Source organism: Drosophila santomea, chromosome 3L, assembly GCF_016746245.2.
Source record: "Drosophila santomea strain STO CAGO 1482 chromosome 3L, Prin_Dsan_1.1, whole genome shotgun sequence".
Taxonomy (NCBI): domain Eukaryota; kingdom Metazoa; phylum Arthropoda; class Insecta; order Diptera; family Drosophilidae; genus Drosophila; species Drosophila santomea.
The window spans coordinates 6673864-6701799 of record NC_053018.2 but is presented as its reverse complement, the minus strand read 5'-3'; the positions used below and the strand labels follow the sequence as shown (position 1 = coordinate 6701799).

The following is a 27936-nucleotide window of genomic DNA, read 5'->3' as shown; positions in this document are numbered from 1 at the left end:
CTGCTGCAGGACAATGTGCCGTTGAAGGCGACCTTAAAGAGCATTCAATGCGAAATTGTGTCGCCAACAAATAATTAACGTGTGAAAATTCATTTCAAATGCCAGCTGCCAGTGCACAAAAATTTGCATAATGAGTGGGAGAGAGGAGCAATTGATTGTTATTACTCGTGTTCTGCATATTCCTTTTTATTTTTTCTCGCTTACTTTTTTTTTGGTTTTTTTATTATAAATTAAACAACTTTATTTACTCAATTATGTTACGGTAGTGAATTATTTACATTTTTGGTTCGTGTCTGTTTTGCTTACATTTAAATATGCATTTCAATTTGGTATATATTTATTTATGCGTAACAGTGGGAAGCAGCAACAACATTTAACATAGAGCTTTTCCGTACTTGGAATATTATATAATTTTTTTAAATATTTTTATAGGCTTGCAGTTGAAAGTGCTCAAAGGAAATTGAAAAGTAAACATTCTGACTGACCGACCAATTGAATAAGTTAATTTTTATTTATAACAATTATTCAAATTCGGCAATGACAATTTATAATTTCCACTCAAATGTTTGAATAACCATTGAATACTTTACGCACTTTTCTATGCATTTTTTGGGATACACTTAACCAAAAAAGCGGGAACAACCAAAACCCGAACTAAACTAAACTAGAGATACTTTCACCATTTATCAGCTAGGCGTTTCATTTGCAGTGTCTGTGTTTTTCTTTTTCATAGAGTATCACATTTTCTCGGTATCGGTTCGATTCAAGCAAAACTATTTTGCACGCACCATAACTTAAATGTAATTTTGCGCAACCAGTTGATCGATTTCCTCCATTAGCTACTGCTGCTGCTCCGTCTCCATGTTCTTGGCACGCAGATACTTCAGCAGCATCTGCAGCGAGTCATAGGTATCAAAGTCGTCGAGATTCCGCCGCGAGGATGACATATTGGTGGGACGGGGCATGGCCAGTGGGACGGGCAGCAGTTCGGGCATCACCGAGTGATGGGTGATCAGTGCTTTCAGGCTGGAGAACTCCTTGCGAAAGCCCTGAAAGTGCACAAAAGAAATCCACAACGATGGCATGTAAGTATATAATTAAATTAATAAGCAAATTGCAGTTATCTCACCTTGATTTTGTAGCCCCTTGGGGATCTTAGGATAATGTAGTTGGCGATTTTCGGCCCAGGTGGCGAGGGTACGCGAAGTGTGAGTGCATAGCATCCTGGCTTGGAGCTGCTCTTCCGCACGAGAAACGCACCTGGGCTCTTGCTCTGCAGGACCTCGACGGCAATGTCCCTGGAAATGCCCGCCTGGTACCAGCAGGCATCCTTCAGCTCCAGGTCCTCCTCCTCGCATCCCACATTGCCGAAGGCGTTGGCCAAACTGCTGCACCGCTGGCCACTGGCACCCTGGTTCATCCGCAGGCGATTGGCAAAGATTTTCGGACTGGAATTGGCTAAAAAATATAAAAAAGTTTTTTAAAATGTTTAACAATCATATTATGTAAATCTTTCCAAACAAAAACTTGAACTATAAGTGTAAAGATAGACCACATCACTTACCGCTGCTCGTTTCCCGCAGATAACGCTTCTTTAGATTAAACTCGTTGTTGTCGTTCAGGTTGACGTTGTCCAGCATCGGGATGGCTGTCAAGGATTGGCGGCACGAGTCACCGAACTTGCTGTCGATGTAGGAGTCCTCGTTGATGTAGCCATTCGAGTACACCGGCTGGATGTCCAGGGGCGCGCTCAAGGGGGTCATGTCGCCCACCAGTGGGCGTGACTCCTCGTTCTGGCGCAGCAAGCCCATTGTCAAGCGCTTGACCTACACAGAAAGAAATAATATATACCTTTAGCTAAAATTATTGGGTGCACCTAAATATTAGTCATTATTTAAGCGCACCAACATTGGTTGATTTAAATTTAAGTACTATATAAGTACTATATTTAAATTGCCCATTCAATAGTCATATATTTTTCAAGTGTAGACCCAAAGCGACTTAAAGTTTAACGAAATCCGCCGAAAAAAGGGATCAAAGACGATGGCAGAGCGTTCAAGTGGCAACAAAATTAACTACAATTTAAACACCTTGTAAGCCGACAAGGATCAGCAAAGGATGCTGCAGTCAAGGGCAGCGGCTGGGTGGCATGGACGTGGGCGTTGCCTGTGTGAGGGGGGTGGTAGTAGAGGTAGAGGGCGTGTCCCGCAGCCACAGACGGAGGCGGAGCAGAGCAAAGGAGCAAAGAATTTATTACCGAGAACCGCAGCGAGACAAAATGCTGGCAAAATGCGCCGCGCCACAAAAGGCGTCCTCCGAACTGCAGGCGAAACTTTTTTCGGCTGTGCACTTAAACAGGAAACGGATGCTTGGACTAGGCATTACCGGTGGCTGAAATGCGAGAGGGGCTTGGGAGGAGGAACTTTGGTGGTAGAAAAAAAAAAGCGAAGAAAGAGTGCAAAGTGCACAAGGAACGGAGAAAGGCGCATAAATTCGTGGCAGACGCTGCCCCTCCAACTGCGAGTCCTTTTATGGTACATTGCCACCGTCTAAAATGTTGCATAGCAAATGGCGGCCCTGGCATTCTAGGCGGAAATGTGCCGCAGGACTCGGGACTAAGGACTAAGGACCAGTAGCGGCGGCAAAAAGAATAGCGAACTATAGTATGTAGAGCAAGTGTTGAGTTGTGGTTGCGAAAATACCAATCGACTGGGTAATGCCCCTGTAAATGCTAACTTCAAAGCTAAACTGACTGAAAATGCATACTAAAAACTTTAGAACGTGTTAGAAGAATGCTTTAAGGATATCTATGGTACTTCTGTGTACTTTACAGATTTTCTATTAACGTTATTAAGCTTATATGTTGTATATGCCATTTAATGTACTATAAGTTTTTAAACTATCTAACCCCAATACGCTCCCCTTTCAGTGGGTGAACTAATGATAAAACCAGCGGCCGGCGATAATTCAGCGGCACTTGTGCGCCCATGTTGAGATCGTGTTACACTTGCCCCGTGCCCCTTCGCCGGAGTTTCGTCCTGTTTTTTCGGGGTCAGTGGCTTTGAAAAAGTCTGCCGCCGCTTGTAGAATAGTTGTCTGCCCCAAAACTACATAGACTGCAGTCTAGTTGGTAGCCTCGCTTATTTTCCGCCAACCATTTTTACAGCCCCACTTTTTTGTGGCATAATTTAAGGCGACATTGACAATGAGACGGTGGCTGGCGCAGGGTTATCCTTGCCACCTGCTTTTCCTGCTCCGACGGCAATTGTTTGCCCATTGCTGCATAATTTCGGGAAAAAAAAAGTGTAGAAGTGAGATGAAGGCCCCATTGTTTGCATATTTCACGGCGCATTGCACACTGATTTGCGGCCATGTTTTCGTGACTATGTACATACTTATATCGCTGGAGTTCAGTTCGCTGTATAAAGAAATGGGCTCCTGTTTCAGGTGTGTTTACATTGCGTGGCAGCGAGTTTCCTTGCCCCATTTTTTTCTTTTCTATTTACTTTTCAGCTTTTGCTCATTTCTTTTCTCGATTTCAGAATAAATATCTTGGCTTCTTGTTCCCCGACTACACTAATTACCCTGCTCGTTTAATGAACTGCCAGCTAGCTGGACATTAGTGGCAGCTGTTGCAAAGCCAAAAGAGGCGGCACGTGCTCCCCACCCCTCAAAAACAAAAAAAAAAAAACAGCAAGAAAGCAACAACGAACACTTGCCGCAAAATGCTCAACATTTATGCAAATTTAATAAACTGCCGTTGCCAAAGGATAAGGAGCCAAAAACGAGGCTAAACAAAAAGGGCAAAGCGAAAGTCGAGCGGGTTTTAAATCAAATACACCAACTGACGGCGGTGGGCGATGGGCGTGTGTGTATGTTTGTTTTTCCTGTGTGGGCGAGTGGGCGTGGCCCACAAAATATTATTTATGACATTCGAGCTGAAAATATATTCCGTGCACACATGATACATGGGTAGGCGTGACGCAGCCGGATCGAAGAACCGAGTCAAACCAAGTCAAAGCCAGGCACACCAGCCACATGTGGCAACTGATAGCTGTCGCTCAGAGTTCAGAGTGGTTGAGTGGTGCACTCGAATGAAATGTACCCTACCAAATATACCATGTAATTGGTAAAAGAAATAAGCAGCAACGAGCTTAAGGCCAAGTGTCAGCGAAGCAAGCGCTTTGATAATAGCTTAGATAGTTTTGATGCATTTGAAAAGCATAGAAACCAAGCTTTTTGTCGCAGTGCAACAAGGGGAGCGGGCAGCCGGGTCTCGTTTGCCGCTGCAGTTGCAGTTGCTAAACAAACATTTAGCGGCGCCGAGTCAACAGCATCGATGCATCAACGCCAGCGGAGAGCAGAGCAGAGCAGAGCGACCCAGCAGACAGACAGACAGTGCGTCATTTCCGTCTAAGTCGGATGTCAGTGGTGTAGGAAGAGGGGCATGAGATGCATGAGGTGGGTGTAGTAGCAGCAGCAGCAGCAGCAGGAGGAGTGATGCCATGGACAAGGATATGCGGGTGATGTGGCACTCAGACTGAGACTCCGATTCAGACAACTCCGACAGCAAACTGCATAATGTGGCAACGCATTTGTCTTTGACTCCTGCCGCCCCTCTCCCCCTTTCGCCCACACCCATGTCGCATGGGTCGCATGTGCAGCAGTTGCCTGCTGCTTTATTTTGCTTATCTGAAATTGAATCAGCCAGCCAAGCAGACGACGACGACGACGATGGCGATGGCAAGTTGCCTGTTGGGCACAATTAGGGAAGCATCACGCCCCTCTGCAAACATTGCTGTGCCGCCCATGGGGGGAAGCAAAAATTAATTTGCTTATCGGGCCGCACCCTGCAACACAGAATGATGTTATTGACAGGCAGCAGCATGTCGTACCACAAAAAAGTATGGCCGGGGGGACTCAAAAAATAAAGAACTATGCAAAACAAAAGGATATGCCTGCCGTACCATGCGGCGTATGCGTGTTATTTGCCGTTGCTGGCGAAAAATGTTTATAGCCGAAATTGATTTATTGACAAAACAAGGGAGCGCTCGCGCTGCACAGGAATATGAGAAATACCAAAAGCGAAAGCAAAAACCCTTTTCTTTTTTCCTCTTTTTTTTCGTTTCTTTGTTTTCCGACCTCGAACATATGCGGGAATGTCGGGTGGTAGTATATATATATATGTATATAGCTACGGTCCTTGTATTGACAATATTTATGGTTTACCATTAGGGCCAACTGATTGCTTTTCGCTTTCGATACGATTTCAATTTCTCAGAGTGCTGCTGCTGTTGTTGTTGTTGCTGTTGTTGTTGTTGTTGTCGTGCACCGTGTTTGGATTCCCATTGATGTTTCAGTTTTGGTATGTGACTTGGCCTTGATTCGATTGATTTTTAGTTGCATCGAACTGTGGGTGGCTCATCCTCGAGTCGGAGGCCATTAGTTTACAGACGTAATCACCATAATGCGCAATCGAGTCGCATTGCTGCCATAAACAAGACAAACACATAACGTATACGCAGCGTGGTCGAGTGCCAGCGCGTCTCTCTCGTATGAATAAACTCGCACGTACTTATCGCATAGACTATGCTCGACTGAGCACAGCTGCCTCGACTCCATATCTATCTATATATATATAAATATATATGTATATGTATATGGAAAGGGGAACGCACACAGGGGCATGAATATTTAAGGCGTTGAATTTATGAAAACAACGTGTGTGCAGTTGGTAGTCGAGGCAAAAGGCTAAAGTTTTGCATTGCAAAACTTCTGCCTCGAACTCGCCCATCACGTGACAAAGAACACGAGCGAAACATTTGATAAACATTTCGCATGTGGGCAGCCCTTCGACTTCCTCTACGTGTTATGACGGAGACAAAAAAAAAAAAAAAAAAACAGAAGTTGAAACGGAAAATGGCAAAGCCGAAAAAATCCAGCAGGCAATCCAGCAAATGGTCCGTAAGGACCTCCAGCATTGTGGGCCCCACAACTTGTCTAAACTTTTTCGCCTTTTAAAAGGAAGCTTAGCTACCCGCGTGCGGGAATACTGGCTGCCAATAATTCATAACAAAGCGTTGAAAATTCACAAGACATTTGGACCACTCCTTCTGCGTGGTGGAAAAATGGAAAAGCAATAAACGTGGTCCAAGTGCTGGCGCACCCTTATCAAAGTCAAACCCATCAAATATGTTTGATCTTCTAATGCAGGGCAAAATATTTGCCAACGTTTGGCAGGAAAATCTCTTGAATAATCCTTACACTACGTAGAAATTCCAGCTCTACAAATGTCCCTTTATCATTCATACAATTTTGTTTGCTTTTCTGGTATGTTGCCTTTATGCTAAGTTCTATTATAATACACCGAATATAGTTTACACTCACCAAAGGAGGCTTGTCTGCCAGTCGCTTGCAGCTGTTTAGTTCGGTGGGCGAGTTGTCCTCATCAGAACTCGGTGTTTGGGCCACCTTCTCGTTGTCATTGCAACTGAATAAGGAAGTTAGACAATACTCATAAGATATGTGGAATATTAAAAGCAAAATAACATAGGCTCTAATTAAAATATACATATTTAGGCAACAAGTAAACTCCTAGCTTATGCAATTTTTAACTTGTGAGAGCGACTTTTTACTTAAATATGTATTTTAATCAATCCATTACTTATCAACTATAGTTGTGTAGAAGTTTTAGAAATTTTAGAAGTGTTCTGGTTGTCGTGTGCTTTTTAATGGATGTGAATAAAGCAGTGATTGGAGGATTTTGCTACGAGGCACCTTGAAAACTACTCACTTGAGATTCGCGTGCGTGAAGAGTTGCAGTGGGCGGCGTCGTCCTAGACTCGCTGGCGAAGGGGGCGTGGCCAGACTGGTCCTGCGGCTAATGGTGGCCAATGGTGATCTCAACATGGCCGAATTAGCCGCTCCAGCTGGCTGCCGATTGCTGCAGGATGAGGATCGAAAACGGGCACCTGCGCCGGTTAAAACGGCCGCCAAGTTGGCAGCTATGCGATTGTCGAATCGATTGAAATACGAATTTGAATTCGAGTTCGAGTTGGTGTGCTGATGCAAATTCCGATTTATATTTGCGTTTGAATTCGAACTGGAGTTGGAATTGGAATTGGAATTTGAATTGGAGTTGTCCGCCGTGGGCGAGGAGTTGCTGCTGCTGCTGGTGCTGCCATTGCTGTTGCTGTTGCTGTTGCTGACGCAGTTGCTCATGGCCACCGATGATGTGGCGACTGTGCCTGCGGTGGTCGTTGTAGCTCCTGTTATTATTGTGCTGCTGGCGCTGGCCTGGTCATAATCCAAATTATTGTTGGTTATCATTGTGGCGGTGGCGCTTTTGGGCATTAACTTTTGGCAGCGGGTGTTACTGGCCGACGCTCTGAATTATGTGCGCATATAAAAAGCGCTGCGGGCGGCTTTTGTCGCACTGCGTGAGCCTGCGAGGACAATTCAGGACATTGGCAGCGAGTCACCAGTCACCAGTCACCACCAGCACGAGACTCTCTGCGCGGCCTTTTATTAAATTTGACTAGAGTGGGTGGCAAGTGGGTGGATGGGTGGGTGGTTGCTTGGTTGGGTGGCCAGCCGCAGGGGTTCACTTGCTCTTGCCGTTGCTGTTGCTCCACTCGGAATGACTGCAGGACGAAGGACCATGAACGACGACGATTCGCAGATTTAAACACGGAATTAATTCAAGCGGAAATTGGCAATGCAGGATGGGGCGAGTTTTCCGGAGAGGGGGAGTGGAGAGTGGCACGAAAACCAAAACAAAAATCGAAAGCGTGAAGCATAAACAAAAACGGCAAGTGAAAACGCAAATGAAAACGCATAGCACAGAGAAATATTGAGGGGCAAAGCCACAAAAATGCACATAAATAGGGATAGGAAAATGGAGGGGAGTGGGTGGTTTAGGGCGGGGTGTGGTGGGTATTACAAGGGGGATTTATCAGCCAAGGGTCGCAGCCATGACGTCACACCATAAAGCGCATAAATAGCAGGATTCGCAGGATGTTCATGAACATGGTGATGATGTTGATGATGATGATGGTGATGATGGTGTTTTTGAAATGTTTTTGTTCGGTGGTTGTTGTGATTGTAAGGGAATACATGATGCCCATATTGTTGTGGTTGTTGTTTTCATATATTTTTTTTGTTTTGATTTTACGTTTCCCATTTTATGCGATTTTCGATTACACAACGATTTTACGAATTTCACATTTTGCAGTCGCAAGGGTTTTTTTCGTTTCATTTTTCGCCAATTAGTTGCCAATTTTGCGCATAAGTTCGATGCCAATTTCGATTCGTTTGGTTATCATGTTTAAAGGCCGAATTTCATGTAAATAAAAATGGAGAAAGAATATGCCAATTTTGTAGAAAGTTTTTGTTTTTTCTTGTTGTGCGCTTTTTAAATTTGCATTGAAAACTGCTGGGGAAAAGCGAAAGCAATATTGCCGAATCGATATTTTAGCATCCGCTCCGTTTTTTTTGGTGCAGTCCGAATGCGAGTTTTCAATGCAAATCCGTGGCTAGTTTTTCACCAATTTTTTTTTTTTTTTTTTTTTTTGCCTATCCGGTCTTTGCTCTACTTCACGTATTGATTTACTCACATTGGTTGGGGGGCAACCAAACTTTTCATTGGGCTTTCCTCCAATCGGCCACGTTCACAGCTGCAAGTTGAGTACGCCGTTCATGAGCTGCAAGTAAAGCAGAAGGAAGATTTTGATTTAATTAAAATCAACTTAAAGCAGCGCCCAAGTGTAAGCACATGAGTTGCTCTCTGTGTGTGTTGTGTTGTTGTGTGTGTTTAATCGAGGCTGTTCTATGGCAATCATTAGACGTTCATAGTCAACACCTCATTAGGCGACTAATCAAGCGTGGCCTGGGCACGAAATAACAACCAGTTCAGTCCACTGGCAACAGATTAAAGGAGCCCAGCGGCACCCAGGATCAGCAGGAGTGGCGTCTGGAGGATGGAGGATGGAGAATGGTGGAGGAACATGGAACACGGAACAAGGCGCCAAGCCACAGACACTAAGCAAAACCAAAGCAAATCATCAAGATTGCAGTGGGCGGTGGAGCCAAATTCCAGCTGGAGATGAGAGCGTGTTAGCCCCAAGAGCCCAGGACAAGCTCCAAACTAAATTACTACACGGAAAATAATGCTGAAAATTAATTTTCCTCTTAAGAAAAACTGCTTTATAAGTAGTTGCAGCAACAGCAATGGAAAGTATGAGCAATACCTAATGATGTTGAACTGTCTTCCTGTTGTTTTTACATTTAAATAAATAATACAAAAATTCCTAATGCAACTGTTTTTATTATTTTGCATATTAGGACATAATGATAAATCAATCTTAGATTTTACACAGATTTGTTCGCTGTGCACTCGGCACTGGCCGGGCAATGAAGTAAACACGGAGACGATGCCGCAAATAAAACGCACAGATTAAAGGATGCCCGGGTGAAATGTCTTCTTAATTACTTCGTGGAGTCCAGGGCCTGAGACTGCGAAGGATAAACAAGCCGTGCTGGAGTTGTTGGCCGGGAAAAAGGATCTGCCGGCTGCATGGATGGGTGGCTGGTTGGTTGGTTGAGTGAGGCGTAATTGAGAAGTCGCCGGGCTGGGACTTCGCATTGGGATGGTTTGGGATGGGTTTGGGATGGGTTTGGCTCTCCTCGGGTTCCTGCGTCTGCAACGCAGTTTAAGCGGAAGTAATTTAATTAATTACAAATGAAACGGAAACACGAGCAAAGCGAAGGCGACGTCGACGACGACGGCCATTCCGGCTATTTCCCTTCAGAATGCATCGTGTGTCGATTGTGTTTGCCTACTGGGATTGGCGTAAGTTCGTAAAGCAGGAACAACCAGAAAACACAGCGATCAACAACAAGTGCGACCCAGCCCCAATTCGGGTTTTCTTTCGTTTAGCATATAGTCCAAACTGGGAGAGGCCTAAGCGTTTTCCAAAACAACAGCGGAAAAATTAAGGGACCAGCCCTCCTCCCAGCAGAGCAATTAAATTTTTCTATGCCCCAGGACCGCAAACTATTCGATGTTGGAGTACACAGAGAGAAACTGCATGGTCTAGTTGTGATTTGAATTTTTAAAAGTTTCATGCTACATAACCATATCCTTGCAAAGTTGTCATATCCAAAATAAAAAGGCGAAGGATTTCCGATTGATTTCTTTAATAGATATTTATGAGATTTGGTAAACTGTTTAAATGGTACTTTTAACTTGATACTAATTCAACTCTCTGCTGCATTCCCTTATTATTTAGTCCAGTGTATACACACACACATAGTGACCGCACGCACACACGGGCATACGCATTAAGCACAGCTCATTTGCATTGTGGTTTTAATTGGCAGAGGAACGCGAGTTGAGTGAAGCGGGGAGTGGAGAGCGGGGAGTGGGTATGCCGGGCTATTACCTCTGACCCCAGTCTGCTGGGTTCGCTGGCAGGGCTTACAAGGATAATGAAAACAATTTAACGACTCTCCCGACAATTCACTGGAGCTGGGGACAGACGGCAAACGAATCCTGGTTAAACAAATCTTGAATCCTTTTTGCCGCCTCTTGCATTTGCGTTTGCCATTAATTTTTATCACCACCACTTTCAGCCAACATGGCCAACTGAATTTTGCGTGTCTGCGCACAATATTTCCAGATATTTTTTGACATTTTAATGAAAATATTTTGCGTGGCAATACGGAAAAGCAAAGCGAAAAAAAATAATAAAAAGCCAGTTAGCAGAAAAGGACAGGCGAGCTGAGTGATGAATCCTTTATCCTCTCACTGGCTTAATATTATTTTAACGAAGCGGATTCCCGCGCACCATGATCACTGGAATGAGGGTCACTTTTAAGTCCTGCTGATGGCCAGTAATTAAATGCTTGACATGCCACTGGGTGTGAGGTTTGGCGGTCCGAGGATTAGCGCCACTAAGAGGATATCTCGACGCAGGGAAAATCCTGAAAATGGCCGAGTGCAAAAGTGAAAAATTAATGACGGAGTACTTCAGAAAGGCACGCCACTCATTTCTCGCAGTGCAGCGCGGAAGCTGGCTTTATAATTATGGCATGTAGCTTAGACGATTGTTCAGCTACAGAAGTCATTTCAAGTTTAAGGAAGAGTGGGCTTCTTATTAAAGCAAAAATGAAGAAATATCATTTTTAAGGGCATTTAATATTAAAAGTGCCATTTAGATTCAGGAATATTATTAACTGATTTACAAATTCCGTTCTTGACTGACTATAATGAGCAGTTTATTAAAGCGTGAATTGCATCCTGTTGCTCCTGTTTATCCTGCTTATCTCTCCACTTTCCTCACATTAAATATTTACAAGTTCTCAATTTGCCAAAGTGAGCATCGTAACGCAACAAAGCCGTAATAAAATCAACAAGCCTAAGCAAAAATATTTGAAGGAGGAGAAAGGCAAACAGCAAACAGCAGACAGGATAAGAGCGCGGAGTTGTTCGCAAATTAAAAGAAATCAAAATCATATGAGAATTTTCAAGTGATTGCCGCGCGAGTTCTTGTTCGCATTTTTTGCTCACTGCCAGGAAGCGGGCCAACATAAACAAGCAATTTAACAGGCACTCACACACACCCACACACATCCACACACATCCACACACAGCCCCACAGAAAGCACACATCCTTAAGGATCCGTCGCCAGTTGGCAAACAAACGAAGCGTTCAGGCGAAAAAAGCCAGCGGAGAAGGAAAAAAGTCGGGCAGCCTCGAAACAAGCAAAGCGTTTTATATGCCGACATCGGTGTGCTAGTGTGGTGTGTCCCTCTATGTGAGTGAGTGAGTGTGGGTGTGTGTGTGTGTGGAACCGCAGATTTCTCTCACCCACACATAGCACATCACACACACACACACACACGTGCCAGCCGCAGCCTTAAAGTATGCCGCAAGTTTCGCCGCTCTTTGTTTATGAAATTTTAATCAAGCTGCAAGCAAAAAAGAGTTTGCCAACCAAGTTTGGCTAGCACACACACACACACACACATGTCGAGATGCCGCACTCCTTTGCTGCGGCTCCTTTTAAAGGGAATTTCCTTCATTTTTTTCTTTGCTCCGCCAAATAGCCGGCAGCTTTATTAGAGACGCCTCGATCCACGCTGCGTATGCGTAATAATTTATTTAAAATGCAATTCGTTTATGCCAGACATTAATCATTTCGGCGAATGCGATAAGACATCGAGTGAGTCACGTTCCGAGGTCGGCTGCATTTATTAACAATTTACGTCATAAATAAAATTGAAAAACATTCATAATGTCAATGGCGGCGAACGCACAGAGAACGAGTGAAAAGTGAGTGAAAGACGTGAGAGCATGAACTGATGGCAATTTCATAAATTACACCCAGTTGTGGATGGGATGGATGGTGGGGGGAAAAGAGACGGTTTGGATGAGCGGCTGGTTTACATAAATTAGACAACAAATTTCCCAGGAAAATGGGAACAACGCGCTGGCAAAAAGGTAAATCACAAGGCGGCCCCAAAAATGACAACATTAAATGCAGCCAGGTGGGGTAACGTACTCTTAAATGGGCACTGAAAGAAATTCTAGTGCACAACCTAAATCACCTTAGCTGAACTTTACCGTTTATGCATAAAATTTATCTTTTCTTTTTTCTAAGTGATAAATTTGCGAAAACACTTTTACTTAGAGCCTTAATTCCCTGACCATTTTTTCGTGGTATCAGGCCGAGTTTTTTAACATATTTCTATTTTGCTCTGCCTGTTACGCCTTTTCCTGGCCGAATTCGAGTGAATAATGTTCGCTTAGCACGGCAAATAATTATTTCTCGCTTACTGCCAACTGGCATGCTATTTGGCAAGGGCTTTAAGCATCGCTTTCGGTCCTTTTTGGGTCCTTTTCGCCCAACCGCCCACTCGCCCATTGCCACCCACTTGCCAAGCCCCCCGTTTTTGGTCTCCAGTTCATTATGTGAATTTTGAAATTGTTTTTTTTTTTTTCTTTTTTCGCCTCCTCACTGTTGTTTCATTGTGTTTTTTTGTGCTGCGGGGCACAAAAACACAAAATATATATAAAAAGAGACTGAAAAAGAAATGCCAACACGTTGGCTTGGCTGAGCAACCCCTCAAAAAGGTGTTGAGTTGAGCTAAATTACAAAAAATTGCTGCTGTTGTTTGTGTGCATTTTCCTTTAATGATTTGAATATGCAAAGCGCGCCGAACGAAGCGAATGAAAAGAATTTTAATTAGTTTTCGGAATGTTTTTCGGTGCAATTAAAGCCAAATGCCGGGCAGTGCAATAAACAAAACAATTATTATTCTCGCATATTCGGCATTCAAAATTGTCCATACTTTAGCTTATGAAGGCAAAAATGATTGGTATGCCCGGTGCACAATGGTTAGTTAAATGCTAAAATGTTTTTCAAAATAAAAAGAAAATAAATATGCATGGCGCAGCGAATTGATTCGAGAAGTCTGCATCGAATTGGCAAACAGCAGAAAATTCTCCGTCTTGAAAATGCCGGAGAAAAACAAACCAGACCAAGATGCCAATAAGGAACGGAAAACTGTCCGCCCACAAGGATGCCTGTACCTTTGCTTTAAAAGGACAAGGAAAAACTATTTTCTATATGTACAAGTATTCGAACAACGGAATAATTCGACTACCTTTCGTCCGATGTCTGGGCAATGTCCCATGACGTCCTTCTCCTCCCTCCCTTTCGAAAGCAATAAATGTTGAAATCAATTGAAACGTTTTGCCAAAGCCTCACACCCAGTGTGAATCCACCCCCGATATAAATCGAAGGAGCTGGGAATGGATTCCTGGACAGCTTAAGGCGGCGATTTGGTTAGCCTCCGAACAACAGAAAATCGATAAGGGATGCCGAGGAATGTCAACTTGTTTTGAACTAGTCAGTCAGACGGGCAGACTGCAGGCCCAAGGAAACCAGATCCTGTCCCACATTTGAGAGCAGAGTCGCAATTGGATAGTAGTCTATACTATATGGGTATATGTATGTATTTCTGGTCCACAAATCGACAGAAGTCGACGGCAATAAAACGCCATTTGGTCATAAAAATAGTCGAACGTTGCTGGGTCAAAGTGAATGCGACAACTGCCCCAAGGGGAGGCAGCGGAGTTTTAGGAGTTTGGGCAATGCCCCCAAGGAGTTGGGGTGTTCTGGATCCTGTCTGCCAGGGCAAATTACGAATTTTGCATATTGCCTTTCTTCCTTGGCCTTCTCTCTGTTCCCACAGTTGGCCAACTGTTCCCTTGCCCTCCCCCCCTTGGCCCATTAGTCATTTTGGTGCCGGGCGAGTGTTTGGCCAGTGACTACGGGCTTGGTGTGTCGCCACTTTGCAGGATGAATGACCACGGCATAGTTGCTGCCACTATTCCGCCAGCCAATCCACTCCGCATCACCCCTTTTCTGGGGAAAACCTCGGCTGGCGGAAATTGCGCACACGTCACAGGGCGGCAATTTCCCTATAACCGTTGGCCATTTTCTTTATCCTTTTCTCGCAAATAGAGAACTATCGAATGCATATTCCCATTTTTTAAGGTGAGCAATAACTTTCTGTGTTTACTGCTTCCTTTCATTAAATACACATTTTCAGCTGGCCCAAATGCAAATGATTTACCTTTTTGCTGATTTAACGCTTTCAAAATGATTGCTGTCCTTAATTAAATATTTGTTTTAAATACTTCAATGGCCGCCGTGTTTAACCCTTGTACTTTTCTGTATCGCATAAATTCACGTTTAATTGATTTTCGCAACCGAATGCATCAAATATTCATGCGTGTGCAATTAATGACATTACCGGAGCTCTTGGCCAGCACGAGGTATTTTTATTCAATAAATTATAGTCATTATCATTATTAAGCAGCATGAGGTGCTCTCTCTCTCTTCAAAATGCTGCGCATTAAGGTAATGCGTGCTCTACTTAATTTTTAATCATAGTGAACGCCATGAAATTGTCGTGAAAACCGAAATTTCATTTCATTAAACGTGTGGATACATCTGGAAGATCGTGGTTTTTAAACCTTTAAAAGTTCATTTACACAGGCCACAACTTTTTTGAATTTTCTAATTAAAGATAGAAGTTTTTGAACAGCCTCTAGACGCCTGCAGTCATTAGATGGATGAGAGCTTTTTGGTGCGTAAATGTTGCCTTTAATAAGTTCTTTTCCCAATATTCTGCCACTCCCACACCAATTCCGCCCCCTTTACCCATACCCACTCACACTTACGCACATGTAGGTCAGAGCTGGCTGAGCAAACGCAAAAGCGTTGCATACCTTTGGGCTGTCAATTTATTTTTCGCGCTTCGCATGTTCTTGGGCCATGTTTTTCCGATGCTCCTGCGCCTGTTTTTGCCTGTTTTTGCGTCCTTGAAATTTATGCGTTCGACGCAGGCGAAGCGCCAAGTGTTGAGAACATCGCAGATAGGCACAAGTGCCACATAGCGTGTAATGCGCTCATTATGCTGCTGTACCTACACGAACATACATAAATATACATAGAAGTACATATATGTATGTATCTACATAGAGATGGATGCCACATGCAAAGGATGCCTACCGCATTTCGCCCTTGGAACTGGGCCAATGTGAAAGGCATTGTCTTTCGGGTCGCCTCCGCCGGAGAGATAATAACAACAAATTATTACACTTGCCGAGGGACCTCCATAGTGGAGCAATGGGTTGTGGAGCAGAGGTCCTTACTGGGGTAACTAAATTAAGCATATCGTTGATAACTCAACGCAGATCGGACGAAATGCGATAAGACGCAGTCCTTTATCCTGGCTGGCTCTTTGCCAGCTTATGAAAGGCCTTCATCTCTGCACTACGAAAAAAACTTGGAAATTCTGTTTGCAATTTGAACAAAACATATACAATATTTAAATATTATTAATGTTTATGTTACCTTAAATTTAATAAACATACCTTAGTTACATTAAAAATTTAATTTTTCCAGAAACTCAACTCGATTTTTGGAGTTCAGTTAAGAAGGTTCTGCCCCATTTGTTAAAGCAACACAACATTCATTGGCTAGCAAATAGAACACAGAACACGTACACAGTTTTCCACACAATATTACACAACACCATGCATAAGCGTAAACGGCGGTTTCTAAAAAAAGGAGAAAACCTTATGATGCTGCGAGCGATACGATTGGAAAAAGCAAAAAAGGCTGAGCAGCAGAAAGAGCTGACCATATTCAACGCTATAACCAAATGCAAATTAACCTCCTCGGAAGTTATTCCTGGCGTCAAGGAGTTGCTGCAGAACAATACGATAGGAAACCTGGTGGAGTCGCTTGGCCGCGGAAATAAGAAGAAAATTCGAGCCGACGCCGCAGATGCTCTAGCTCACATAGCCAGTGGCTCAGCTGAACACTCAAATTTAGTGGGTTCTATATTATTTCATAGCTACTTCCTTTTATTCCTAGTGTATTTCATCTTTTTCAGATTGCTAAAGCTGGCGCGGTGCCTCGATTGATTCGCCTTTTCCAATCATCCGATCCTGAAGTCAGTGATAAGGGAGTTTTGAGCTTGGGAAATCTCTTACACTTTGCTCCGAACCTACGCGACTTTATCATCAGTCACGGATTCGTGGAAAAGCTGTTGGCCATAATTCAGGATACAAACACTTCCACTCTAATTTTGAGTGACTTAACCTGGGTTCTAAGGAAACTGTGCATTAGTCCTCAACCGTCGCCACCTGATGATATAGCTGGCATTATTCAGGCATTGAACATTCTATTGTACAAACCAGAGGCCAAGATTCTGGAAGACTCTCTTATGGCAGTGCGTAATTTGGCCCACGGAAGTGAGATGATTCAAATGCTTCTTGGCAGTGAAGTGATACCCAGGATCATTTATCTACTGGAGCATGATGATGCCATGGTTCAGAAGGCCGCGGTTCAAGCCCTGAGAAATATTGCATCTGGATCCGCGGAGCAGATTCAAGAGTTGCTTAAGCACAATCTTTTGCCCCATATATCGGCTCTGATGTCGCATAGCGATGCAGATATTCGCTGTCAAGTTCTTTGCCTTTTGCTGAACGTCGCCGATGGAAATCATTGCCAAAGACAAGCCATTATGAACGCAGGTTTTCTGCCCAAAATACTGGAGAACTTAAAAGCCGAAGCGATTCCCTTGAAATCTGCAGCTGCCTTGACAATCAGCATGCTGGCCATTGATAAGGACAAGAATCTCCTGTGCTATCTTATGAGACAGGGTGTTATCCCGGAGTTCTGCAATTTACTGTTCTACGAGGACACGGAAGTCATATGCAATTTGCTCCAAGTCCTCAGCACCATGCTAGAAGTGGAGCCATCTTTTACGGCCGAGGTGACCGGCATCATCGAATGGAGTGGAGCTCTGAACAATATCAAGATGCTCCAAGGCAACGAAAATGAGGAAATCTCCTCGGTGGCACGTAAAATCATTAGTAACTACTTTTCCAACTAAATTCTGATGTTTTTCATCTTCATTATTCATGTAATTTTATACTTTTACAGCCAAATTCCAAAACTTCTACTTCATCAAGTTGTTTTATATTGAGTACAAGTTTTGGTTGAACATAAATTTATTTGTACTACATACATATAGTTGAAGTACGTCCATGTCCTTGAAAAAAGATTGGTCGCAAAAGAATCCTTTTTATTTAGTATTTTTTGTGTGGGAGCCGCATCAGTTGCACTTCCGCATGAAAAACAAGTTTCGTGCAAAAGCCAGATTATTGCAATCATAAATTTTTATGATTTTCCCATTGGTTGCAGCTCGAGGCAAGAGTGTGTGAAAAGTGTGGGCGGGAAAAGCGTTCGCCGTTCAGCGTTCGGCATTTGTGTTGGCGGCGTGGGAAAAGTGCTCGCATACCGCACGGAATTTTATGTGTATTTAATAGCCTTGCAGATATGATGCAGAAAGTTATTACACCCAGCGCGGCCAAGTACTCCCATTCCCGAAGCAATGCTGTAGGAAAGCGATAAGGGTGGGGAAAATAAGCTAAATATATACTGATACATATTCCCATATCAGCTGCCAGGAGTTTGTGTTTTTTCGGCGGCCATTAAAATGAAATTTAATATAAACTTAGCGCCGTAAAAAGCATATTGACATTGCCACAAGATCAAGCCATCCCAACCAACCATCCATCCATCAATCAATCAATCAGGCCTGACACCAGCTGTGGCAGCCACAAAAATGTATCCACAGGACTCTGGTGGCAGGTAGGACGATGCAAAAAATGTAATCTAATCCAATTACTCAACACTGGCAAACAAGGAGGGAAGGATTCCCGGCCCGGCGCTAATGGACGAGTCCCCAAACATGTCGGATATCACATGTCTACAGGAAAGTTAAATAACCGAAGGCAATCGCAGAGTATCAGGGTATCAATGGCCAGGAAAAAGAGTGCGGATAAGGCCAAAGCCACAGGGCCATTTACATCAACAACCCCAACTAACCAAACGAATGCGTTTGATTATTAACCAACAAAAAAAAGAAAAACCCGTGGTAAGAGTGCAAATCCTGGCCCGAAAAGAAAGAAAAAAGAAATTGAAATTCATGCTCATTCGAAGGGTTCTTCCTATGCTTTTGTTAAAGCCACGGGGCTTACAAGATGGAATATCCTGTTAGGTTGGTTGTTCCTGCGGCCCCCCCAAAAGCCTTCTATTGACGAAATTATCATTTTTGTTGCTTCAATAAAACGACAGGGCCGAAACTAATATGGTTTCATCTTTACCCCCCCAAACAAAGCGGACTTAGGCATGAAATTGAAAATGTAACAAAGGGAAAAGTGAGAGGAAAATGGGAAGGGTGGAATATGTTAGGCTGATTGGATGGTGAAACGACTGATGATGATGATGAGGTGACAAGGCCCACTGGTCAATTCAAGCAATACTCTTATGCCAACGTAGCGATTTAACAAGAATTTCATTTCACTTTTCCCAACCAAACCAAGCCAAACAACTTCAACTTTCACTCTTGGCCATCGAATGGCAATTATAGCCAGCCATAGTTCAAATATTTGCCAGTATTTCACCATCATCATCGGAAACCTTCAATGCTGATGCTGATGTTGACACCGAGTTGGATGGCCAAACCCCGAACCGATTATGCAAATTTGTCGGGGTTAACGATTTCATTAAATGCCAGAACCGGCCACGCCTTATCACCCAACTGCCCCTGCGGTCTGGCCAACTAATTTCAATATCACATCCACCGCCTCCAGGAGCTGGGGCTTGCATTAATTCTCACATTTAGCCCACAAGCCGCAGGAGGCGTGTCCTTGCTGATAAACAGGCACATCCGAGCTTCCGTTTAGTCTGCCAACTCTGGACTCTTAACAAATCCCCCCCCAATCCGCATCCTGCACAGGATGTCCTGCATAGAAGGTAAACCGGGGCGGACACATGGGCGCAAAACTGAGCGACAGCCCAGCATCCAAAGGGGTCAATTTGGAGCGTATCAAAAAGGGACAACAGTTTTATAAACTACAGTTCTGCCAGCTTAGTCCAAGGAAATACCCAAAGGACGAGGAGGTGGACACGGGGAACTCTGTCTGGCCGGCATATTTATAAACACATTAAAAACGCTTCACTGGCGTGTACTGGCAGGATATGGGAACTTGATGAGTTATCATCAAGGGAAAGGGCGTTTTGGAAAAGGGCAATAACGAAATTATACACACCATTAGAAAATTAAAAACATATCTTGAAAGAAAACAAACAATTAAATTAAAAAGCTGAGTAGCTAAACTGAATTTTGAGGCTTTACTAGATAATTAGTTGAGCGACAATTTTCAAATTTAAGATGTGAAATTATTTAAGGAGAAATTTTGCCACAGTGTGCCAGTAAAACTTCCTGCCTCCCTGCCCCCCGAAAATTAACAGAAAACAAGTCAAAGTCAATGTTTGTAGATGTGATGTGTGTGCTGGTTGTGGGCGAAATCCCACAGCATGTTGAAAAATGTCAGTTGCACATGAGACTGGCAGGGACCTCAAACCTCAAGAACCTCAGCAGTCAAGCCACCGAAGTGGAGGATAGGGAAAGGACCTGCTGCTCCTGCTGCTGGGGTGCCCATCCGAGGAGCCAGTGATGAGGAATTGCTGCTACTTGCAGCTGACGGCTGTTAAGCTTGTCAACATGAAGCGACAGTAAGTCGCAATGGGACCAGGAGGCGAATAGAGCCAGGTCCTGGTGTAACAATTGAGCCTCCCCCATATGCAGTTTATGCCTCCACCCCTCCCTCTAAAGTCCTGGCATACCTATTCCCCAAAGGCGCCGCTACTTTTCCAGGTCAAGCCACATTTGACCCCGTTTTTATCTGAAAGTCAACAGTTTAAATGCCATTTAACATTTTATGGCGCGGGGGGAGAGCATAGCGATTTGTAACCTTCATGTTAATACTGCAAGCCAAGTTATTTATGTAAATTACTGGCAACTGCAATGCCAACTGCTCCGAAGGATGCTGGCCAAGCTAAGGATCCCCTTAACTCCCAGCGTTCATGTTTTATAATTAAGTCAGTAATTTAAGAGTGTCGGGCAAGGGAAACTTTTTTCGCTTGCAGCTTTACTCCACTGCATTCCTTGTGGCTTGCAATTTGGTTGGAAAACTTTTCGCCGTTTCCTCCTCCCCCGCATCTAAATATGGTGGAAAAACAGGGACAGAGAAAAGCCGTGCGAAAAAGCGGAAATGTTAACAACTACTTTGACATTTGCCATGGCTGCGGGATCGGGAGCGACTTTTCCGGGTTTGTTTGTTTGCAAGTTGAAATTACTTAAGTGCCAGCGCGACGAGGCGTGTGAATGCTGCCGAATCGAGTGCTCAGTCTCCTACTCCATTCAGCAGTCCAAAGTCACCAGTCACCAGTCCCGACTGAATAAATGAGTTAGAGAGTGACTGAAATGGCTGAAACGGAGCTTAACTTCGACCCTGGCTCATAAATTTATGGCATTGCATTAAAGCGTATTGGGGCAGCTCAGTTGCACTGCCAGACGCAGTTAGAGCACTTCTCCCAAATAAAAATGAAAATAAAAAGGAAAAGGAAAACTGTGCTGCAGTGTCGAGAGTAACACAAGTTACTCAGGCCCAGATGCAGCGAAGTGTGAAGGACAAAAGGCAGCAATACGCAGAGTAAAACAGGCTAGAAGGATTTCCATATGACTTTCACATATCCTGTTTTAAAGGATTTAAAAAAAGAAAGAAGTTGTAATATTTGAAAATTTTAAAACAATACACATATAATTTTGCATTTATTCAAGTTAAGATCTTTAGTAACGGGTGTTTTTTTTAGAGGTATAGAACTTTAAGTTGGCATTACTGTTCAAGATGGCGACCGATTTAACAGCTGTCAAGTGATTTATTCTCAGTTTGGTTTGGCAATTCGTCATGCGTGCTTACAAAATCCAACTCGTGCAAGAATTGAAACCAAACGATCATCAAGCAAGGCGTAGATTCGTCGAATGGGCCCAAAACGAGATTGCTGTTGTTCCCGATTTTTCATAAGCCTCCAAGATCTTGTGATTTAACACCGCTAGACTACTTTTTGTGGGGCTATGTAAAGTCATTGGTCTATGCGGATAAGCCACAAACGCTAAACCATTTGGAAGACAACATTCGCCGTGTTATTGCCGATATACGGCCAAATATGTTGGAAAAAGTCATTGCAAATTGGACGTCCAGATTGGACTACATCCGAGCCAGCCGTGGCGGTCATATGCCAGAAATCATATTTAAAATGTAATGCCACAAGATTATCTTTCATGTCAATAAAATTCATGTCAATCGAATAATCCATCGTTGTTTTATTGCAATTTAAAGTTCTATACCTCTAAAAAAAACACCCTATATGTATCTTTAATTATCATAGTACTATAATCATGCATTATCTAAAGGACTCTCCTGTGTTCCAAGAGTACTGAACACAAAAAAGGAAAAAGGGTGAGCCCCTAACGAACTACAAATACTCTTAGGCTGTCTGGAGACCTTGAAAGCGTAATACATCCCGATGGAAAAAATGTTTGCTCTGCCGGAAGTAGTTTTCTGCAAGAAGTTGGCCGGAATGTCCTGCCAACTTGACTGCAAAGCGTTTGCCTGATGTGGAAAGGAAGCCATTGTGTGTGTCAGAGTACAAAAATGTTAGTTAAATTTCGAAGCTACATTTGTTTTGTGCCAGTCTGGAAAATAGGAAGAGAGGTACTGACACAGTGAGAAAGGCGGCAAGAGTTGGCAACTCTCGAGTGCATGCATAGTGCATAAGTCAGTCAGTTGCCAGGGGCCAAAATGCAAAGTCGGGGTATTCCGTAGTCCTGGCATGACTTTTAGACTTATTGTTCGTTGACTTTTTGGCAGCACTCGAGAGTTGCCTCTTTCATTTTCATGCTCGCACTTGAAAATGAATAGCCAAGCAAGCCAGTCTTGTTTTTTGCCCGGAATAGAAAAATATATTTCATAAACTGTTGCAAGTTATTAAAATGTCAGTCACACTGCTTTGCGTACCTGCTGCGAACGCTGTTTTGATTTTCTTTGTTGCAACTTCAGTTCATCTTCGACCATTTGCTTTAGCCAGACTGCGACCAGACCATGGCTCGTAATATATCCTCAAGGTATGCATTAATTACAAGGATCGTAAAAGCCGGCAGTGGGAAACGTGCGCCTTGCAATGCCAGCGCACACGAACTAAAACCCCGAGAGATGCCGACTCCGTTTTACTTTGTGTTACATTCTGCATTTTACGGCCAGACCAAGTTGGAGGTCCTTGAGAGTAGATATCTACATATATATATTATATATTCCCCCCGCTCGTTCCCTTTATGACATTCCATTGTTTCGGCTCCGTAATCAGGCGGCAAATTTCGAGTGCATAGTTTATATGCCTCCCCGCAGAAATATTTGTCTCCAGCTGCAAAGGGCTTTTCATAAATTGCTCCTTTAAACTCACGCCAAAGGGATGGGTGGCGAACAAATGACGAACTCATGTTGAAGGCTCATTTGTTTTATGGCTGACGCTTAGGCAGGCAGCTGATGTCCCTATCTACTACTACTACGCACTCTGGTTGTCCCAGTTATTTGACACGCTTTTTGCAGTCCTAGCAGAAATGAAGACAGGCAGTTGCTGCTCAACTGCCATTCATTACTGGGACGCAGGATACAGGGGGATTTGTACAGAACACTTACATATAAGCAGTCGGGCATCCAAGGCTCGACATTCCACTAGCAATTTAAATAGACTCACAATCAAAAATATTACATTTTACCAGTTATAAATACTCTTCAGATTTGCTATATATTTTTATCTATTTTTTGATTTTTTTACAGCCATATTACTTATTTAAATACGACCTATTGAAGACTTATCTCGTGCATTTGTATGCAAAATATAATTGCCTACTTTTAGGCGCTGGCCGAAATGGAAATCTTGGAAATCTTCGAAGGCAGCACTGCGGTTACTTTATCAACTTTACTATGCCAGCGCCAAAAGTGGCAGAATTAACAACAACAGCGTGGCAGAAACGGTGGGCTATGGCAGCGGGGGCATGGCCATAAAGCAGCCTCTCTTTTGGTCCTTAAGACAGGACTCAACTGCAGGCCGCGACCGTTTTACGACTCACATACACACGTACACTCAGCGCTGAACAGTTTCAATGTCTGACGCTACCTTCCCTGTGTGTGTGTGAGTGTGCTCCTTATTTATCTCGCTTTTGTTTGGCCCCGTTCAAGCAGCCGCTGCTCTCCTTTCCACTTCCACCACCGTCCTCGAAAAGGAGTGTCTTACTCTGCTCGGCTTTCTCGCTTTTTTCGCTGCTTTGGCAACTTCCAGGACGATTTTGTGTGCCTGCTTAGTGCGTACGTGTACGTAGCTGTGAGTGTGTCGGTGAGTGAGTCTGCATTCTGTGCCCGTGTGTGGGTGAGTATCTGGGTATCTGTGCGTGGTACGTGTTCGCCAACACTCGTGGCTGAGCGCCTGTTTCGAAATATTCTCCGTGTGTGGGTGTATCGCACACAGACACAAGCCCACAGAAGCGAAACAGTGCACATGCATGTGTATGTGTGAGCCATGTTGCTGGCAACATTCAAATGGTAATTTTGGGAGCCAAAATGTTGCCGAGCCGCTTGAAGTGCTGCGTGAGTGTTTTGATAGCGGGCCAAACTAAGCCCCAGAGATTTTACTCATATGCACACATCATCTCGGCAATTTTAAGCGGCTTACGACGACGATGATGCCGTCGCAGAATTTTCATTACTAAGCCAAAGGTGAATACCTCATACACCGAATCATCCCAGCCCAGAACGTTTGCCATTCTCCACAAGTGCGCAGTCAACTTCAAAAGGCTGGCAAATTCCATGGGCAAGCGAGGAGTCTCGAGGCAAACACAGATCAAATCTTATCGGGAATCATTTTATGAGCAAAATTAATACGCTCCAAGCCAACTCAAGCCAACTCAAGCGGCTGGAGCGACTGGCAAATTTGTAGACGTTTTGTTGTTGCCCAGGCAACTTGAACGAAGGATTGGGGTTCTCGTGGAAAGGCAACAATATAATGAGCCAGAGCAGGTGGCAGGAGTGGTATCAAAAGATTGATACAAAAAGATACTTTGGCACTCGAAGAAAGGGAGTACTATTATGGATTTGCTTATATGGTAATATAAATATGTTAGAATAACTGAATTATAAGCCTTACAGTGTTCAGTTCTTTGATATTTATTTATGAAATAATTTTGTAGAGAATGTTCTGAATTACTGGGAGTATTCTGGCAGTGTAATAACGGGCTGACGGGCAACGACATCGTCATGGAAATTCTTCATTAACTCAACTCGGGCGCTGAGAGAAAAGAAGTTTATGTTATTAAGAACATGGAGGCGTGGGCGGAGAATGATGGCGATGGTAACCATTCGTGGCGGTTGGGGGCGTGGCTGGGCCGGGAAGGAGGCAGCAGCTGTTGTTGTAGTAAAATGTGTGTTTTACTTGACAAGAAAGAGATAACGGTAAATGAATATGCAGCAATTTGCACGCCCACATAATGAGTAGGGCGATGGGGTAGAGAGGGCGGGGCACTGGGGGGAAGCGGTAAGGATACCGCCGGCGGCCAGAGACTGAAATAATAACAGCAGCAGCAGCAGAAAAGCAACAGCATCAGCCGCTAAACAAAAGTCGATAAACATAAACCAGGCAACGCAGACAAGCGCTGATAAGTGTGCTACACTTTCCACAGGAAACGGAAGGCGTGGGCGTGCATGTGTTTGTTTGTATCTATCTCTGTGTGTGTGTGTGTGTGTGTGTGTTTGAGGCAAAAGTAAATTAAAACGATTTTAATTACGGTTGCCAAGACGATGAATGAAAATGTCAACGATGCCCGGCGACAGCAGGTGGGCGTGGCGAAGGCGTTCAAGGAGTGAAAGAGTGCGGAAAAGTGAGACAACTCCTAAAAGCCTTTCGCTGTACCGCTTGCTGAGCAGCACTGTGAATTATGGCACATGTACAAGGAGCTTATGCACCGAAAAAAAAGCGATGGTCTTCTGGAAAGTTCGCAAAGGCCATGTAAGCAGTCGGTAAGTTTCTATCATGGTATTTACTGTACACTTTACGAAACCAAATAGATTTTGCTTATAACAAATGGGTAGGCTTAAAAGAAATCTCCAATTTTATAAGCAACTTTATTTCAGGAATCTCACAAATTAAATGCAAACATTTGCTGAAACGAAAATTAAAGCTTTTCTTTATAGTTTATCAAATCTGTACATGACAAATCTTTTCATACGTGTACGTATGTGTCAGTGAGTGGAATAAAAGCAGATTTTCATTTAGACTCTGTTTTGTTGTCTTTAGCTACTTGACAAGAGCCAGGAGCCAAAGTCACTGCCAAGAGCAACACCAGCAAACTTTAACAAATAAACGTGTTTTCAGGGAAAAGGGGAAAAAATGGGAAAGGGAAAAATTGAAGTAGGAGCAGCAGTCGCTTCTAGCTCAAACAAACAAGCTCCATTTTTATGAGGCTCTTTTGTGTGAGGCTGCTATTCCGGCTTTTTTCCCCCTTACTTTTTTATACCTTATTAACGCTCGCTCACTCGCTTGTTGAAAATGAAAAGTTTTCGTGGCGGGCGTGAAATTTCTTTTTTGCCCACAACCAAAAAAAAAAAACGGAAAAAACAAGATGGAATGCTGAAAAGCCACCGAAAAAAAAGGAGAGCAGAAACCATGGCTCGCTGATTAACTTGACACGGCCAAGAGCGGCGGGGGAAAAGTGTCGCGGAAAAGCGGTGGGTGGTGAGGTGGAAAATTCGCGGTTCGCATGCAGCTGACAGGCAGCACCTGTCGCCGCTGCGGAAGTGTCGACTGCGAATACGAATACGAATGCGACTGCGGCCAGCAAGCCGCCGCTTGACATTTCCTTGGCGACGCTTTTCAAGGAAAATGTTGCTGGTTTTTCGCGAGGGGGAGCGGAAAACATGGTGGGGAGTGGTGGGGAGTGGTGGAAGGACGCTGCGTTGGCCTTGTGTATCTTATTTTGTGACTGCATTTAAGTGCATTTTTATGCCACGGATTTAAGTGTAAGCCACTGGATTGCCAAAGTTTGTCCAGGGGTTTTTCTCCATTAATTTCCGCACTGCTTTTTAATGCAGCTCAACCTCGTATTAACCCCAAAAGTATGCTGTGACAAGTAATTCGATTTGTACGGGATAAGGGCACATGCCACAAAATTGGCAGCAATTTTCAAAGGACGCGTTCTGATTGGAAACCGCATTTCAGGATATAGAATAATGAAAATACAAATTAAAAACACGCTCAAAATAAACGTGAAGAACATGTTTCTAGTTTGGATTTTTAATAAATTTAAACAATCAGTAAAGCAAGTTTTTAAGTGCAGTTTTTCAAGAGGAATAACACCCACCATAAAATGGCATAGTATAATATTACTTTATTCACACCAAAGCGTTTTTCGTGCTCGCGTGCATTTCAACGCCCCAAAGAATTTAAAGTTTTTCGGAAAAGCTGAAACACTTCACTCCAAACATGTTGACAGCTTAACAGGAAGTCTGCCCCAAGAAGTACGACGACACCCCGAAAAAAGTTGATTCCCATCCTTGAAGCCCCCCACCCATTTACACCCCCGTTCCCTGCTGATAACTTTAAGCCGAACGAGGCCAAAAAGTGTAACAGCTTTCGTGGCAAAAGTTTGCAATGCATTTTGATGTGCAGCCAAAGTGCCAAAAGGTGGCAAAATGCAGGGGGGGAAACTCTCTGGGAATAATTATATAGAGAAGATGAAAGGCCCCGTAGGCAGCGAAGCGAAACAAGAGCCTATGCAATCCATTCAAGTCAAGGCTATGGACCTTTTTAACACTGTTTGTTAAGGACTCTAAGGGCGGACTTTGATCCCCACAAAGGGATAAAATGAACCCAAATTGACCAACAAACACCAGACTCGTGTATCCAAAGGATATTCAGGATGTGAAGTCAAAAATGCAATTTGTTTTGTTGTGTGTATGTCCCACTCACCTTGGCATCAATTTTTGGCGGCAATTTTCGTTATGTTCACGACCTTTGTTTGCGTTTTGGTTTTATTGCCACAATAATGCCAGGGAAAACTGGCCGAAAGTTTTCGCATAAAATTCAATTACGATTGTGAACTCATAAATCGCAACACTTGGCCGCGTTTTACGATTACGCCTTTTGATTTCGAGCACGGAAAGTGTGAAACTTTTTTGGTTAACGCGGCTACTTTGTTATCACTGTTATCGGGCCACGACTCCGGCAATAAAATTACCCCGTCGCGTCGTTAAAAGTTAAACGACCCTTTGTGCTAAACTGGGGGATTTGTTAAGTTTTTATGGCTTTCGACGAATTTCGGACAATGTTGAAGTTTTGGGCATCTGCCAGATGTTAGGTGCCTTTTTTCTGGGGGCAACCTTTGCAGTTGAA

The 27936-nt window shown here is 43.6% G+C and overlaps 2 protein-coding genes across 3 annotated transcripts; one reads left to right on the top strand and one right to left on the bottom strand.

Annotated features, from left to right (window-relative positions):
• Positions 1–182: 182 nt before the first annotated feature.
• LOC120449487 (putative uncharacterized protein DDB_G0282133) lies at positions 183–27936 on the bottom strand. 2 transcript variants are annotated; one of them, XM_039631966.1, is made up of 6 exons: positions 27514–27936; positions 8616–8702; positions 6388–6490; positions 1565–1826; positions 1130–1458; positions 183–1049 (listed from the first exon to the last, which is right to left on the bottom strand). In XM_039631966.1, exons 2-6 carry the CDS (start codon positions 8642–8644, stop codon positions 840–842), a joined length of 933 nt encoding a protein of 310 aa, XP_039487900.1. In that variant the 5' UTR covers positions 8645–8702; positions 27514–27936; the 3' UTR covers positions 183–839. The 2 variants fall into 2 exon arrangements, with proteins under 2 accessions (XP_039487900.1, XP_039487899.1); XM_039631965.1 differs by lacking the exons at positions 8616–8702; positions 27514–27936 and adding an exon at positions 6794–7460.
• On the top strand, positions 16023–17635 carry LOC120449488 (importin subunit alpha-3). The gene is made up of 2 exons (XM_039631967.2): positions 16023–16412; positions 16475–17635. The coding sequence occupies exons 1-2, from the start codon at positions 16113–16115 to the stop codon at positions 17477–17479; spliced, it is 1305 nt and encodes a 434-aa protein (XP_039487901.1). The 5' UTR covers positions 16023–16112; the 3' UTR covers positions 17480–17635.

Coding starts and splice junctions, on each gene's coding strand:
- LOC120449488 (XM_039631967.2), top strand. CDS start 16,113: ATGCATAAGCGTAAACGGCGGTTTCTAAAAAAAGGAGAAAACCTTATG. Junction 16,413..16,474: donor CAGCTGAACACTCAAATTTA/GTGGGTTCTATA, acceptor CATCTTTTTCAG/ATTGCTAAAGCTGGCGCGGT.
- LOC120449487 (XM_039631965.1), bottom strand. CDS start 7,353: ATGCCCAAAAGCGCCACCGCCACAATGATAACCAACAATAATTTGGAT. Junction 1,827..6,387: donor TGGCAGACAAGCCTCCTTTG/GTGAGTGTAAAC, acceptor CTTTCTGTGTAG/GTCAAGCGCTTGACAATGGG. Junction 1,050..1,129: donor CAAGGGGCTACAAAATCAAG/GTGAGATAACTG, acceptor GTGCACTTTCAG/GGCTTTCGCAAGGAGTTCTC.